This window comes from Pituophis catenifer, unplaced genomic scaffold, assembly GCF_029215685.1.
Source record: "Pituophis catenifer annectens isolate HBS135680 unplaced genomic scaffold, rPitCat1.0.hap2 SCAF_1, whole genome shotgun sequence".
NCBI lineage: Eukaryota > Metazoa > Chordata > Lepidosauria > Squamata > Colubridae > Pituophis > Pituophis catenifer.
Window position 1 is genome coordinate 111,225,598 of NW_027256881.1, and position 17,321 is coordinate 111,242,918.

The 17,321-nt window shown below is 38.6% G+C and overlaps 1 protein-coding gene across 1 annotated transcript; it reads right to left on the reverse strand.

Annotated features, from left to right (window-relative positions):
• Positions 1 to 3,598: 3,598 nt before the first annotated feature.
• On the reverse strand, positions 3,599 to 7,160 carry PNRC1 (proline rich nuclear receptor coactivator 1). The gene is made up of 2 exons (XM_070932859.1): positions 6,515 to 7,160; positions 3,599 to 4,629 (listed from the first exon to the last, which is right to left on the reverse strand). The coding sequence occupies exons 1-2, from the start codon at positions 6,947 to 6,949 to the stop codon at positions 4,195 to 4,197; spliced, it is 870 nt and encodes a 289-aa protein (XP_070788960.1). The 5' UTR covers positions 6,950 to 7,160; the 3' UTR covers positions 3,599 to 4,194.
• Positions 7,161 to 17,321: the final 10,161 nt, after the last annotated feature.

A 17,321-nucleotide genomic window follows, 5' to 3' on the forward strand; every position in this document is an offset into this window, starting at 1 on the left:
CTATCTGTGACAGTGTATAGCACTTAGTGCTTAACTGCAAACAAGCTGTAGAACAAGCAAGATGTTCTTGAACATCAATAAACTTGCTGGGAAACAAGTTTCTATATATTCTCATGGATTTCAAGAAGCTGGGAAGGAAACAGGTGAAACTTGTCTCACCTTAAATGAGACAAAGTGGACCAGGATGTCCTGGACCTGCTGAAGAGTTTCATTGTTTTGGAGGTGGGGAGCTCACTCAAAACTCCTGAAGGAATTGTGAATATGATCTGGACAGGATTATTGAAGAAGGAAGGCATCAAAGGGGGAAGAGATTTATTTGAAAGGGAGTCACCTTCCAGAGAAACATTTATGACCCTATTATGTCAGCGTGAGGAATTGCCAGCTAAGTTTAATACTCGTTTAACTCTAATGAGAGAAAGTAGGAGGGAGCAATTGTTACACATACAGGGCCTATAAGCAGAAATGTCATTTTTCAGGCAGGGCAATCATTTACCTTTTATAAGCTGCTTAAGACCTGGTTGTTCACCCAAGACTTCAGCTAGAATGACCCTCTTTGGTTGACTATTGACTGCTTGGCTTTTGGAGTTTGGTCCTGGTTAGCTGTCTCTCCCCCCCCTCTTTTATCTGTAAACCACTCAAGAGTTGCTATAGAGCAGGGCTGTCAAACTCAATTTCATTGAGGGCCGCATGAGGGCTGAGGTTGACCTGGGGGGGGGGGGCGACGGCGGCCGTGGCTGACTGGATGGGTGTGGCCAGCTTGATACCACTTCCCAAACTGCTGGCATGTTTCCTCTTTGCATTGGGTAGATCGGGCCAAAGCAACGCAGGCCAGCTACTTACATTTTTCAGAATGGCCCTGCGGGCCATATCCAATCACATCATGGGCTGGATCCAACCCGCAGGCCTTGTGTTTGACACCCCTGCTATAGAGCCTCAAAATTGAAACAATTAAAATCCTCCTGAAGACATCTTCTGCAGAGTGTACCATGCATATTCCCCTCTCAGATATGGCAGATTATACTGAGGCAGCCCAAGGGAACAGATCAACTCACGTTAGAGATAGTTACCCTACTCATACCATATGGTTTCATACTGGCTTGTCTACACCACACCACACAGCTCTTTCAGTTTTGATGAGGGGACTTTTGTACTAGTAGTGAGCAGTATGGTTGAGATATTTTTACATTGTGGGCAGTGCTAGTACCCACTTGGGGAATTAAGAGATTCTTTCACTGAGTTCACAAAGGAGCTGTGCAGACAGGACACAGCAGTGTGAGCCATATGGAGCGAGGCAACTCCCTACATCACCAGAAGAGCAAGATGCTCCAAAGCTCTGTCATTAGCAAATTACGTAGAGCCTTCAAATCCGGCTGACATAACTAGATTTGCCACAAGTAATGAAAAGGAGAAGCAAATCCAGCTTCATTGTACATGTTTGCCCTTGAAATAATCTTTTGGACATGTGCAAAAGCCTTCCATTTTGCATGTACAAAAAGTTAACACCATCATCACAAAGGCCAAAACTACAGATCACAAAAACTCATACATAGGATTGATGCCTATCCATCCACAGATTGTGAAGGCAACATGTATGAAATCTGGTAGATCTATAAGCAATATAAATATGCCAAGGCCAAAATCACTTTTACAAAAAAAATATAGTCAAAACAGATGGACGCCACATTCAGCAAGAATACAATTTACTTCCATTAGCTTGCAGTGGCTTTATTACAGTATATGGGGGCAGTACAATTCTCTCTTAATTGTGGAAGTATTTTGACCCTTTAGTGCGTTGTAATGAACTGTTGCAAGTCAAGGACTACGTGTACTGTACATTGTCTGCCTTTGTGAAAAAATGAAGCTTTGAAATCTATCCCATCTGTCATTTTTAAAACCTTTTGAAATTTCTACAGAATGTTGCTTGTTGCTTTGGAAAGCATGGGCGGAACTGGATTTATCCAAACCATCGTTTTATTTCCTCTGAAAATATATTGAATGTGAAGGATTATTTCTACCAAAATGGGCTAAACTATCATTCTATTAAAGATCCTTGTTACATATTTAGCAAAATATACTTTTCATGAGGCCTAGATATAGCCACTAGGTGCATGCAATGCTATTCGATCCAGAGGGTAAGGTGCTTGTGTGGAGATATCAAGTAGTACCTGTTGGCACTTCCTGAAATGAAATACATTTATTTCTGGGATTTTACAGCAGACTGAGGCAGTCTTGGAAAAATAAAAGGTTCTAAGGAATCGTTGCAAGCTGCCACACAACTGTGTACCACAAAGCAACTTTCTTCCTCAAAGCATGAAACAATTCTAATAACTAGAAAAAAGAGCCTTGGTAGTACAGGGGTTTAAGGCACCCTGTTATTAAGCTGGTTATTAAGACCAGCTGCCTGCAATTACTGCAGGGTTCGAATCTCGCCAAGGCTCAAGGTTGACTCAGCCTTCCATCCTTTCTAAGGTAGATGAAATGAGGACCCAGTTTGTGGGGGCAATAAGCTGACTTTGTATAAATATACAAAAGGATGAAGGCTATTGCTGAGCACATTGTAAGCCGCCCTAAGTCTTCGGAGAAGGGCGGCATATAAATCAAATTAAAAAAAAAAAAAACTACAGTGTTTATCTTGCATACTTTTGCAAACAACTTATTAAAAGCAGTGGTGTATTTCAGAGCTGGGGTTAATGTGCTTTGTCTTTATTGTAAATTAACCATACTTTGTAATATGACTTGGAAATAATTATGTCTTTTTTGTTACTTCAGTATACAACTTGTATACTATGCAATGATAGTGTGCAACTCATTGTTACAGAAACAGAACACTTTTTGTCACATTCCCTTTCATCTGTTCTGGAAGTTTTGCTCATGGAAAATATACAAACTGCTCCCTGAATGACACATTCCAGGTAAACATCATGTTTCTGAACCAGTTTGATAAGGAACAAGCAACTGTATATACAGGCTGCAATTAATGTTGGGAATACTGCTGAAAAAAATATACTTACCATGAAGATCTGCTTGCATTTTCAACAGCATACAGAAGATATCTTCTTCCTTTAGGTATGTGATCTTGTTGAAAAGATACGGTTCTTGTTCATGTTTCTTACATTAAGGAACTAGTTTTTACTTTAAGTCTCCTATTATACAGAAGAGTACTGTACAGCCTTCCATATCTAAATTCAGCAAAATTAAATTTGCCAGAGTAAATGGAACTCTGACCTGCCTATCTGAGTTGTATGTATGTATATGTGTGTGTGTGTGTATACACACATTCACATTGCAATATGCAGCTGCATCCAGTTGTGATTTTAATGACCAATTTTCTAGGTCATTAGGACTATGGAATACTGTAGTATTCCATAAGGCTATGGAATACTGCATCAATGTGTCCTATATGCAATTTTAATATAATGCAGTGAACTAATCATAAAAAGAAACTACTATACTATATTGTAAAATACATTGTTTCTAATTAATAATTCTAGCATTTAGAAAATGTAACCTGTATCACTGACATAACACAAAAATGCTTAGCATTTAGTATTGCTTTTCAAGATTCAGCCAGACAGAAAACACATAAAAAATAACCAAGTAAGGGGGAGGCCAAATTATTTTATTTAATTTTTTTTTTTAAAACTAGCCAATCATTTCTGGCAGATAGCACTGTTATCTATGTTAGATAAGTGCTAGATTTCAGGTGTCGATTAAATCCCAAAGTTTGTATGGTGTAATTGAATTTAACTCCATATATTCTTTTCAAACAATTTCACATCTTTCTGAAAGCTTATTTTTCAATAAAACATTGTGTGCCACGGACTGTAAAATTTTTCAGTAGTGCAACAGTAATGTTTTCACATTTCCATTTGAAAATTAGTATTTTTTCCTTTGAAAAATCTCAATACCTTGTGCAAATGTTGACAGATCTTTCCATGTGTCAAACACACTTTAAAAAGATGTCCATTATTATGTACAAAAGCCATCTACCGCATGGGCAGTGTAAAATACATCCTTTCATAACAAAACTAAAATGTACCTCAAAATATGAATATACACATTACATGATATACATTATTTACATATCCATAAAAAATTAGAGTATAGACTTCTGTTTTTAAGACTAGTCAGTCCTTTGAACATCAAAATGCAACAAGGCTGGGTTCAGATTGTTGGCATGTTCTTTGTCAGAAGCTATGCTTGAACTTTTAAGAGTGTCTTTAAATGGACTGCCATCATCTTTCTGTTTTTGTCAGAAAATTCAACAGTGCTCCCAACCCAGTGACTGGGAGGCTTTGGAAGGACACTGGGTGAAGGAGGATCACTAAATTTTGCCCCAGCATAATTTTCTTTTTGGTTAGCTTCTGTCACAAAAATAGATTTCTTTGCTTTAAAATTTTCTGTATTTTTCAAAGGCTTTTTCTCCTGCCTTTTAATGAGTTCAGATGATAACGATTCTTGCCAAAATGTATTTTCACACTTTTTTGTAGATGGAAATTTATTTAGTGATATGTTACATTTACTCCTCTGTCTGTTACTCTTTGATTGGTCAGATAGATGCATATTGTGAACAGGCTGATTGTAAGGCAGCGGAATCTTCTCAGATTTTCCTATCCTGTTTTTCAACAACTGCAAAGATAGAAGATAATCTCATAAATATCTCTGACAATAATTTCTAATGTCTTAATATTAAATAAACTCCAGTTAATCCTTTATTCTATTACATTAGCTTATAGTTCCATATAAAAATAAAAGTTAGGCTCACCTAGCTATAAATTGCCTGTTTGCACTTCACAATTGTTGTCAAATTGTTTTATCCTTTTCCTTCATTTCCTGGCTTGCCTTCAGTTTGTTAACTAGATGTCAGGACCTGTCTCACTTTAGAGACAATAGTTTTGAGATAGCACTTGTCTAAAATCATAATTAAAAATTAAAATGGAAACAAGCAGTATTCTAGTGATCTTAACACTAATCCTATACAGTGTATGCTTCAATGCAACTGATTTCAAGAGTTTGTTTTTAAGCCCCCAAATTAGAGGTTACTGCCTAAACAGCTGAGGAATGCATTGCTATATGATGTATGAATCTTTATAACCAATCAGACCACTGCTGTATCTTGTATATTCAACTAAGTTACTTTAAAACTGTAGATTAACAGAATAATGCAATTTTCCTCTAACTAGGCAGAGGTTCCCACTGAAATGACCGATTACAGTTCTGAGGATCTGACAGGATCTAAGGATTTCATAGCTGTAATACTGTTTCCTACTAATATGTGTAATTCACAGAACACATTTTAAAATAAATTATGTCCCTAAGTGAGAAACAGTGCCAGTTAAAACTAAGGTGCAACTTACAACAGTTCATTTAGTGACTATTCAAAGTTACAGCACTGAAGGGACACAACCATTTTTCACAAGATCATTGCAGCATCCCCATGGTCACATGATCAAAATTCAGTCTCTTGGCAACTGACTCATATTTATGACGGTTGCGGTGTCCCAGAGTTACGTGATCCCATTTGGCGACCTGACAAGCACAGTCACTGGGGAAGCCAGATTCACATAATAGTGTTACTAACCTAACATCTGCAATGATTCATTGAAAAATGGCTGCAAGGAAAGTAATAAAACGGGGGAAAACTCACTTAGCAAATGTCTCGCTTAGCAACATAAATTTTGGGCTCAATTGTGGTCATAGGTTGAGAACTACCTGCGTAACCCATCCGATTATACTACACTGCAAATGCGACAAAGATCTTGGGAGAGGAAAAATTACGAAAATGAAGAGACCACTCAGCAGGAAACAGTGGATTTTCCGTAGGCAGTCCCTAAGGTCTGGAAGATTTTTTTTTTTTTGGGGGGGGGGGGTTGAGCTTAAAAATATTTAAAGACCAGTTGCCTGCCAGGATGAAAAATAAGCCACAAGGATCCTTCTCTAACTACGTCTTCCAAATCAAAGTCACTTCACCGGCAGGTTTGCTGGTTATTCCTGTCAGAAGCATCACAATTAAAATATGGCATAGCCCATACGACATCAGATTTAAAATATACAAGATTAAGAGATGCTCAAATCGAACAGATCAAATTGGCAGGTAACTCCCCCCACCCCCGAATCGAGGGGGGGGAAGAGCGGCATCGACTTCTCGGTAAACAAGCAGAGGGAGCGGCCATCCGCTACCCGCCCCCACGGCGGGCACTGCGAAGCGAAACCAAATCAACAGTCTCTTCTCCGCCGTCGCCCATTGGGCAACAGCCTCGGCCGTCGCGTCGCTCTGCCGCTCCGCCTCAGCCCAGGGGCTGAAGCCGTCTGTTGCTGGGCGCAGGCTCGAAGCCGATTGGCGCGCGCTTTCTACCTATCCGCGCCCGTGGAATCTCCCTGCGGCGGCTGCCTTCACGCGCAGGCGATGTAACGGAAATTCGGCCCCGCCCGCCGAGCCCGGAGCGGGCTCCGTGCGGCTCATCCCTCCCAGCTTCGAGAAAGAGCTGCTTTTCGGCCCTGTGGTTCGCCTCACCTCTTTCCTGAAGGGCTTGTTTGTAACGACCGGGGTCGTTCTTGGCGAAGGCGCCAGAGCTTCCTCGCTGGAACGTCCCGTTTCTAATCCAGAGTCTGACGAAGCGGTGGAGACTTCGCAGCGGTTGCGCGTTCCTTGCGCGGCGTTCCTTCGTCCCAAGCCGGCGCGGTGTTGTTGGAATTGCTGGTAGCAGCGACACTGTAAGAGGCCACAGGGAGCAGAACGGATCTTCCTTCTTCGTCGCCTGACTCTTTTCAGCGACGGTCTTGCGCTACCGTTTGATCCTAGTCCCGGACAGCAGCCGGGTTGGGGGCTTTCGCTGCTGTAGTCTGCCCGCAGGAGTCGTTGAAAAAGGGACGTAGGAAACGGACGATGGTCCTCGGTACCGGCTGACAACCGGGCTAGAAAGGGCGAAGGCGCTGTGGTAGTCACCATAGTGAAGGCTTGGGGCAGGGAGCGCAGCAGCGCAGGGGCAGGGAGAAGCAAGGGGGGCGGGGGGGGGACAAAAAAATCGGGGATGGAGGGATGGGACTGCTGAGCCTCGGTCGGAGCCGAGGCTGCGCTGGTCGAAGCGAGCAGATCCTCTCTCAGGAGAACATGGCGGGGGAGTGAAGCGAGGAGCCCCAACGCCCTGCTGTTGTTACTCCAAGAGGGGCCCGCCCTCTTCCAGTTGACCGCCAATCAGAACAAAGCCACAGCGAGAGCTTCCGCCTCCCGTCCCTACTGTCCAATCGGCAGGGAGTTCGCTCCTTTACGGCATCCGCGCCACCAATGCGGGCAAGCGTAAAGCTTGCAGGGAGGTGGGGCGGGGGGGGTCTCTCTTCTAAGGGGCCTTTAAAAGTTTTCTGTGAGCCGTGGTGGGCGGGGAGCGTCCTTTGTCTAGCGACGGGCCCTCCCTCTCAATTCGGTAGAATTGTGAGTAAACAAGCATAGGATTGCGCCTGTGGGGCGGCGGCGTCCAATCAGGAGGACCGAACGGCACTTAGCCCGCCTCTTTTATTTGTGTGACAGTAAATCCGGAAGGAGGAGGAGGAGAGTGAGAAGTGGTCGCCAGCCCGAGGAGAAGGAGTAAAGAGCTGGAGGTCCGAAGGAACGCCGGCGGCGCTATGGCAGAGGAGGCGGCTGCTGCAGTAATATTGGTGCCGCGAGGCCCGGAGGCTGCGGGGTTGCTAGAGGAACTCGATGGTCCTGTCCATCAGGAGGAGAGTCCTCCTCGCTTCGTGGCCACCGGCTTAGATCATCAGCAGGTCTGGCTGAGCTCTTGGATGAGTCCCGCCTGCCAGATCCCAGCTATCGATCCCAAGGCGCTGCAGGACTTGGCAAGTCTGGCCGTCCGGGTGGCGACGCAAGTAGAGGAACTGCTGCGAAACGTGCAAGGCGCCCTGCAGGCTCTGACGACCCTCAGCGTGGGCTGCATCCAGACCTACCGAGATGGGGTGGAGAGCCTGGGAGAAGCCGTAGACACAAGCATCCGCTCCATGTACACGCTCATGGCCCGCTGCGAAGAGCTGGATCTGGAGCTGCAGCCGGTACCGGCCCTGGCCAGATCCATCCGGGACATGAAGAGTGCGCTGGACAGACTGGAAGGCCTCTGCAAATAAATTTACTGGGCTGCTTTTCCTGCTGGCCTCTCGGACCTTGAGGCTTGTCTCCAGCCAAGAATGCCTGTCTCTTAGTAGATACTTCTTCAGAACCCGCTGCTTGGTAAATCTCAGGATCCTTGCAAAGCTAATGGTTAACCAGCTGTGAGAAACTGGATGAAATTGGTTTGGCCGTTTGATAAATAACCAGTTCTTCCTCAGTCTCATTTTCCCCTCTCTTGCAACAATGCCAGTAAAGACGAATCCATAGTTCTTTGCACATAAAGGGTTCTGTAAAAACCGCCTAAACATTTAGTCTTGATAATAAATTTTATGTAGTCTGCTCCATATATGTTTATTCAGAAATAAGTCCTAATGTGTTTGCTGAGGCATATGTGAAAATAAAGATCATGCAAGATTTTAGTCTTGAGTTGCCACACAATAGAATTTAATTCCTGAATGAATGTGTAAGTCGAACTGCAAACTGAATAAAACATGCTTCTTATTTGCAACTGTTTATGTAAGCATACATGACATTCTTAACTAGATAATTTATAGACTCATTGAGATAAATTTAACGTACTGGACAATGTTAATATCTAAACTATGTTTCACGAAGAATTGTTTATATGAGCAATATTAGCATTTATCTTAAACTAAAAGTTAGTATTCATCTAAATTTCCACATAATTTTTATATTGTTTTATAGGCTTATATTGGTTGAAGTTTGAAAATACTGGAAATATTAAGGTGAAGCAACATCTATTTTCAATATTCACAAATCAGCCAAGCCACATTACTTAGACTAAAATTCCTGGAGGGCAATGACGTAATATTGAGAAGATGCAAAGTAATAACTGATCTGGGAATTTCCAGGGCTACAATCTGCCCTCATTTATGAACTGACTGAATGACGTTGCAGAAAGTCACTATATACAAATCCCAAGATATGGCATAAAACACATATGCTGAAACTAAGCAGGCTGATTGCTAGTCAGTGTTTGAATATGTTGAATGCAGCATATTGGTGAGAATTGGTTGGCTTTTGAGATCCACATAGTTTTTCAGTAGAATTACAAAAATCACCAGACAGGAGAATTAAGGAGGAAGTGCTTCTTAATATATATTTAGTTTGGGAATTTATTTTCATTACTAGAGATGAACCTGAAATTCGAGCATAAATCTTGTCATGTATATACTAATACTATTCTCCAGGTTTTCTTGATTTAGTCACTTTAAAATGGGGAAATACTTTAAAAAGCAATAAAGATTTATGAACCTGCAAGTCTTTGTTCATCATGCTAAAATGTATTGCAGATTCTTTTCTAATTTCTGTACAGACCTGATATATAGTGCCTTGATTCCTATAGGAAGATGAAATGTAAAGGTCAAATGTTATTTTTTGATTCTGCCTATAATTACCTTGACAGTGTTGTGAATTTTAGAAGTGGCTTCATCTCTCTAGTAATCTCTTCTGATCTAACATTTGCTCTCAGGTACCAGTAATATATGAAATATTAATTATTGACCTGTAAAACTATTAACAAAATAATCTATGTTGATGATGTTTACCATTTAAAACAGTAACAAAATGGTAAAGTAAACTTTGAACTGTGTTCTTGGGTTTTATTGCTGAAATCAAGAGTCTGTTCCATAATATTCCTGTTTAAAAAGAGTAATATTAATAAAAATTTCCTATATGAATATAAGATGTATAACTGCACTGTAGTCATTAGATTTATTCAAAGTTCAGCACTTCTGTTTGAGAATGTCATTAATTTTCTAGTTGAAATCTATGATACTAAAGAAATGCTTTTATGTAGGAATCTGCTATGTTAATATGTCCCATTGATTTTTTAAAAATACCATAGGAACAATGGTAAATACCATGTACAAAGGAACTAATTTTTTAATAATCAAGATACCACTATTCTCTAAAAATGTTAGAGGTTTGTGCCATCTTAAGGATCAAATCTCCATTATACAAGCTTTTGTATGGCCAGTTACATGGTGAATTATAATATATTTTGTTACTTTTCAAACCTTAAATTTAAATGCTATAAAACAAGCACTGTGGTACTGTAAGTTTACTGCAGAAATTCAATATACAGTAGTTGCTAATTTGGAAACAGCTGCTTTACTATTTACTAATAGGGTTTAGAATAAAACTTCCACAATCATGCTTTTTTAATTTGCTTGGTAAGTTTTTCAGATATCTTTAATTATCTCTAACTTGTTCATTATCCTAATCCTATAGTTAGAAAGTACTTCGATTCTTTGTAGTTGTGTTTGCTAAAGATATTAACATCTTAAACCAAATTTCTGGAGTCACCCAACATACCTAGTAAACTAGTATAAACATCATATGACCTTAGTTTGCACAACAGACTAAAATACAATATGGTTGGCTAGTTTGTGGTTCAACGTGAGTACTGCTTTTGAGTTATACTCTGGCAATGGAGAGCATTTGAACATGTGTCATAACACGCAGAAACATTTTTAACAATAATTAAAGCAATTACACTGCTGCAAAGCTGACGGGGATGAAAATGGCTTCCAGCTATCCCCACAGGCCTGTATGTGTGCAATTGCTTTGCTTTCAGGACAGCCAGGTACAGCTTACAAAGCAGCCATCTGTGCCTTGCAAAAACACTGCTGCTCTAATAATTCAAAAAGAAATTCTTTGTTGATCATGCATGTGAAATACACAGCACTAGTTTATAGCTTTGCCATCTTTTTGTGATACATAAGGACAGGTCTTTAGCTTGTCCAACTCAATGAATGAATGCTCACTAAAGTCCAAACCTCAGCACGATCAAGAGCCATGTGTAGTAGAGAATATTCATAACATTTGGAAAATGTAAAGTTCATGAAGGATGGATCAAGATATATTTATTTTCATCTGAGTAAATTATGATTTTAAAAAAATGCAATAGCTGTTGGGTTTTTTGTTTCATAATATTAATAAAAATAAAAAGTAAACTATGTATTTGGGGTTTTTTGCTTGCATTTTTATTCAATAAAAAAGATGTTAAAAACTAAAAATTTCAGTAAATATTTTAGGTTACATCCTTTCAGCGAGAATTATTTTTTTAAAAAATGACTTCATTGCATTATGTTGTCGCAGATACAGTGAAATTGATGCTTTATTTTAATACATTTGTTCCATTTAGGTAAAAAGCAATTGCATGTATTTTTGGTATTTAATATTTTCAGGTGTTTATTTTCTTTTGAAATTTAGCTCATGGGAGTTGGAGAAAGAAAGTGGGCTTATAGTCAAAAGACTTGCTGTTCAATTTAAGAAAAAGAAATATACGGCTCCAACAATTCAGTGCTTTGCAGAATTGATTAATATAGATCAGCTAGGGGTGACTGGAATGACTAATGGCTTGAATTTATCAATATAGGTATAATCTGTAAATATCTATCTTGTATATTTTTCTTTTTTCAGCTATTTCTCTTTTGTGATTTATAATTTTGTGTAGTTCTTGTTTTCTTATTTAGTTTATTGAAAAGCCCCAAAACTTCAATAAGAGGTATGAATATATTTGATTAGGAAATTGAATTTTAGTATAATTTATCTCTAGACAAAAACATTCTTTTTCTAACAAAATTATCAGAATGTCACAGAACAAACATAGTTTCACCTATGTTTCATCTAGTCTCATTTTACTTTCCTTGCCCAAAGCACTTAGGCTTCAGTTCTGAAATAAATATGTTCTTTTGTAAACCCTTGTTTACCTCTGTTTCATGGTAGAAAGAATGCAGCTCACACAGTTATTTCTGCCTTAGGGTAAAAATAATGCTGTTCGTTATGTTCTTATATTGTAATAGTGTGTGGGGGGGAGGGGGTGGTGGCAGATCATCTAGTGAAGGTTTTGGATTTTGCTTTGCCAGAAAAATACCTTGGAAAGGAAGAAATCAGGAATAAGCTCAAAGTTAAACAATCATGTCCTTAGATGACTACAACTTTTATGTTGTTGGGAGCATATAATGCTGACATTAGAAGGACCACTATAATAATTTTTCATTTTTTTTTTTGTCATCTTGGCTTGTTTTACATGCAATCCTTGTTTGACTCATTGCCAAATAACAGTTCTTTCAACTGTAATCATTTGTATTGCTGACCTTTCTCCTTTTCCATTGGAGGTGCTGTGACCTATTTTCAAGACACCACTGCTCCTATGTTCAACAGCTCTGCAATTATTCTTTTCCAGGCCAGAAAAGCAATTTATAAAAAAACTGACATAACTATTTCAGTGGTTTTGAATATTTATCTTGCCAGGGGCAAGTTTGTGGTGGACAAAATGGCAACAGACTTTCTCCACATTTTATGTAGTACTGAACATTGCAACTGAACCAGAAACACTTGATAGAATGGCCCATTTCAGCCATAAAATTCACTGGGGGATTTTTAGAGCTAGTTGCTATTGTCCAGTCTACTGTGCATGATGTAAAAACTCTGAGATTGAAAATGTGAACTGTTATTCTGAGATTCACAAAACAATAATAGCATAATAAATTATTATTCATGTGTTTCCTTTAGAGCAGGGCTGTCAAATTCCCGGTCCATGGGAAATGAAGCAATATAAACTCAAATCTTTGGTATGGCTATAATGCTGCTGGTAAAAAGAAATGCCTCAAAAATATAGAATTGTGTTTTTATCAGGGAACGAGATGGTAAGCTTTATTGGCATTTTGAGGCTCTTTAACTGTTTGACAAGCAAAAACATGTAGCAAACCTCAATTATATAGCAAAAGCAGTTGGAAACTAACTGATCAAGGGCTTGTCTGCTATAAATTAAAGGCTGTTATAAGAGAATATTAAACAGCTGCTGCCTAGACTTGCTCTTGAAAATTGTAAGCAGGAACGTGGATGACTCAGTCTCATGTGATGTGCAGAGAGAGGTGATGTAATGAGTGTGAAATACACATGACTCCCAGGAGAGCAACACACACACACACACACACACACACACACACACACACACACACACGGTGTGGCCAATGTTCTTTTTATTCTACATTGTGGACAAAAAGACAATAATGCCAATATGCCTACACCTTTCTTTGTTGTTAATCAATTCAAATTCTAACTTCCTATATTCACATAACAAAAGGGAGATAATGCAGATTTATGATGAAAATGATTGGTTCAAAATGGAATGGAAATATGTGATTTTCATCACCCCCTGTTCAATGTTGTTTTGTCCCACACTCTTCAACAGTAACTATCTTTGAAAGCAACAATCAAAGTCTTTCCATTTTTAATATTGATGAACCACATGAATGCTCTATTTTGTGGGAGGGAACTAAATGTTCTTTGGATTTAAGAATAGATTTTTCTGGACAAATGTACATGAAATATTGATGGGCTTTGACGTAGATTAGATCTATGTAAAGCACTTAGTGGTGGGGAAAAAAGGTATACATTTCTATCGGAGACCACAAAGTGGTACCACTGAATATGTTCTGTTCAGTTTGTAATTGAGAATTAAGGATTGGATTGAGAAGCATCAGTTACTTCTGGATCTGTACATGTTTCTTTTGATTCATTTTCTGATAAGAAAATTTCACAGTAAAACGTTCAAAATCTGTTCACTAAAAGTGGGTAGAATGAACACACAAATGACATTTCTCATACCCTCTTGAAATTTCTGAAAGTCTGCTTTTTATTGTGGTCTTTGTGAATCAGCTCTTGGATGACTATGTGAAAATCACTTTAGGGGCGGTAGATTATAAATTATATATTGTATATGATTTAGCTTAAGATTTGTATTCTGATTTAACCCCGTGCTCAAGGTAGCTTACGAAGAATTGTTACCTCAAGTTGGGCTGAGAAATAGAGACTGGCTAGAGTCATCCAATATATTTCCATGGCTGTGATCCTAGTCCAATATCTCAATCAATGCACGTGTATATCAATGCCCGTGTACATTTTCCCTCCTTCCTTCCTATTCTATTTTTGATGATCTGACAAATAGTTTTACAAGTTTTGTCTTGTTTGAAAAACTTACAAAAACTTTATTTTAACCAAAATAAATAACTCAGGCAGCATTATCTCTCAGCCTTTGTCTTGTATTTACATTTTAATCTTACTTTCTCACTCAGAATTCATCTTTCTTGATGAAAATAGCTATATAATTGTTCTGTTATTCTCAACATATTCATATTCAGTGCTATGGTATCCTATACATATGTAAATAAATGTTTAGGGTGCTATGTCAAGAACATAGCAAGATTATAAAACTCTAAGAAAATCCACTATTAGTAAGAGATCAGTGTCATACATGGCATTTTATTTGTACAGGTTTTTTTTTTTTTTTGAACTTTGAAGTTTTTGCTGAACAAGGGAGTGGGAAGTATTTGAAGCAATTGTACATTAACAGCCTGGAGTTTCCTGTTTGCGTTAACATAAACGAGAAGTGACACTGCATTGCATGTGGATGATTACTGGCATTTACGTAGTACTGGGAGTTGGTTACAACTTTCATGTGTCAGCAAAAGAGGGAGGCATTTTCTCTTGGCTTTACAGAAAATATGTGATAAGGCTCCAGAACACTGTTTGCCTTGAAACTAGCTTTGTTCAGAGCATATCCAGCCACAATTTTCTTTTTTTTTTTAAAGAAATAGTCAGGAAGATCCTGGATCAAAGTGACCTAGTTTCTGTCTCCAGTCAAAACACCATGGAACTTCTATATTGGGACTTATTTGCTTTGGTGGATTTGGGAAACATAAAGCTTTAAGTGAGAACGTTTTCAGATTGAATTGTAATGGTCATGACACACAATAGATGAAAAATAACCAGGAAGGCAAATTTTGTTTAGCCATAGAAACTGACGCCTATGAAATGTTTTCTTTCACTAGGAGGAAATTCAAATGTTATTGTCCCTGGGTTTGTTCTTTTTTCACATTGACACCATTCCACTGTTTTGGTGTTACATTGAGTAACTGGGAAAATGGGGCAATTACAATTTGATTCCCCATTATATGAGTGGTCTTTTTATAACTGATCAAATTAATGGAGTGAATGTTGTTGGATTGCACCCGAGGGAAAAAAAAGTTAGCCATCACTAGCCTATGATTTTCCTGGTGGTTTTTCCTTCCAACTATTAATCAGGTCAGACCTCACTTAGCTTCTCCTGGTATATGTCAGTCTTACTGACTGGTGTGTGATTAGATAAGGAGCACAAATGCAGCAGTGGCTTCACATCAGCATTAGGAGTTTGGTAGAGATTTGCCATCATGGTAGATTCTGAAACTTGGGAAATAGTCTCATTTTATTAAAGAGGGAGAAGGGACATTGGTTTAAATATAAAGCTAAGATTGTAATAGGAATCACTTGGTACTATACTGGCTCTTAATTCTCTGCAAACTCTAGATTTAAAACATAAAAATATGCCCATGTTTTGCTGTCCCGATAGCTAAATAATAGTTTCTGATAGGCTTTAATTTGGATTAAGATGGATTGGGAGATGGTAATGGTGATCTTAATGACTCAAATACAATTATTGCTTCGGTATTTTTCATCTCAGGGCATGTGAAAACAGCTTGGAGACTATTAATAAGGAAGCAAAGTGTAACAGGATTAAATGGGTCCCCAACCAAGAAAGCAAAAGCCAGACTAAGACCAAGGTTACACATAGAATGCACATAAGAAGCATCGGGCTCAGCAGCCAGTCCAAATAGTGATTTCTTCTTTTCCCAGAAAAATTTCCCAGCATGCCCAGGGTAAAACAACAACAATCAACTGCCGACTTTGCAATGACAAAGTTGAAACTGTTTCACATTTAATATATGAGTGCAGCAAAATCGCGCAAACTGATTATTACAAAGCTAGACATGACTGAGTTGCTAAATTAATCCATTGGTCATTATGTAAAAAATACAACTTACCTGTATCCGAAAAGTCATGGGAACATAAAGTAGAAAAAGTTGTCAAAAATGAGAAGGTGGAGATGTTGTGGGACTTTCGAATACAGACGGATTGTCATTTGGAACACAACACGCCAGATATCACAATTGTCGAAAACTGAAGCATACAATTTAGTGATTTCGCTATACCAGGAGATGCCAGAGTTGAAGAAAAAGAACTGGAAAAAATCATGAAATATTGTGACCTGGCCATCGACACTACGTGATTATGGATGAAACATGTAACTGTGATACCCATTGTCATCGGGGCACTTGGTACCATGTCCAAGAATTTTATAGAACACATCAAGAAATTGCAACTTTCTGCAATAACACCAGTGGAACTGCAAAAAACTGTGTTACTCGGAACATCGCACATTTTAAGAAGATACTTGGTTGATACCTAGAATGCTGGCAGCTACCCGTATCAACCATCAGCACCAGTCAATGATATTTGTGATACATTTTTAAATGTTCAGTTCAGTTTTCTGAGTTTCATGTTTAATTAATAAAAGAGATAACAACAAGAACAACAACAATAAAAAAACATGAAAAAATTAAAAGCAAAGATTAAAATTAAGACTATGTGCAGTATTGCATACCAATAGTTCAGGGCAGAAAATAAAGGGCTGTTGCTGAATGGTTAAGTTCAAATACTGTATTTGTCTTGAAGTTTGGTAGAGCAAGAGCCATAGTGCAATTTACCAAGCACAGAAATATCTCCAGTTCTATTCATTCACCACTGCACCGCTTTTTCACTCTCAATTGTACATATTTCTACAGACATCTCCCTGCTTTCTTCAGTGGCACTAATTTTTCTATGGCATTTTTCTTGTTAGTTCATCCTCTGATTCCACCAAACACATTCACAGGAATTTGTATTTACATTTCTGTCAATATTGAAAAATAGATAAAATTCTGAGTAGCATTCATTCAGTCATTCAGTTTTCTTTGCTTTTCCTTTGTGAGGTCATGCCTCATAATAGTGCTGACAGGTGCATGACCTCACAAAGGAGAAGTAAATAAAACTTTTTAGTGGGCTGAATGAAAGCTATTCACTCAAGAGTTTTTATCTCTGTGTGGGCGCAGAGTGTACTGTTCCTTACTCAGGATTGGTTTTCTTTTTAAATGCATTTACATAGCTTAGGTTTGATTTATTTTACAGTATTCATTTGTTTATTTGTTTCTTTATCATATTTATTATATTTGTTAGTTTAGTTTAGTTAGGTTTAGTCTAGTCTAATCTACTCTACTCTACTCTACTCTACTCTAGTTTAGTTTGGTTTAGGACATTAAATTAATCATGGAGACGT

Bases quoted from the DNA above. Each gene is read 5' to 3' on its own strand.
- PNRC1 (XM_070932859.1), bottom strand. From the start codon at position 6,949: ATGGTGACTACCACAGCGCCTTCGCCCTTTCTAGCCCGGTTGTCAGCC. The intron at 4,630-6,514 runs GTGAGGCGAACC...CTATCTTTGCAG, and splicing joins ACAAGCCCTTCAGGAAAGAG to TTGTTGAAAAACAGGATAGG.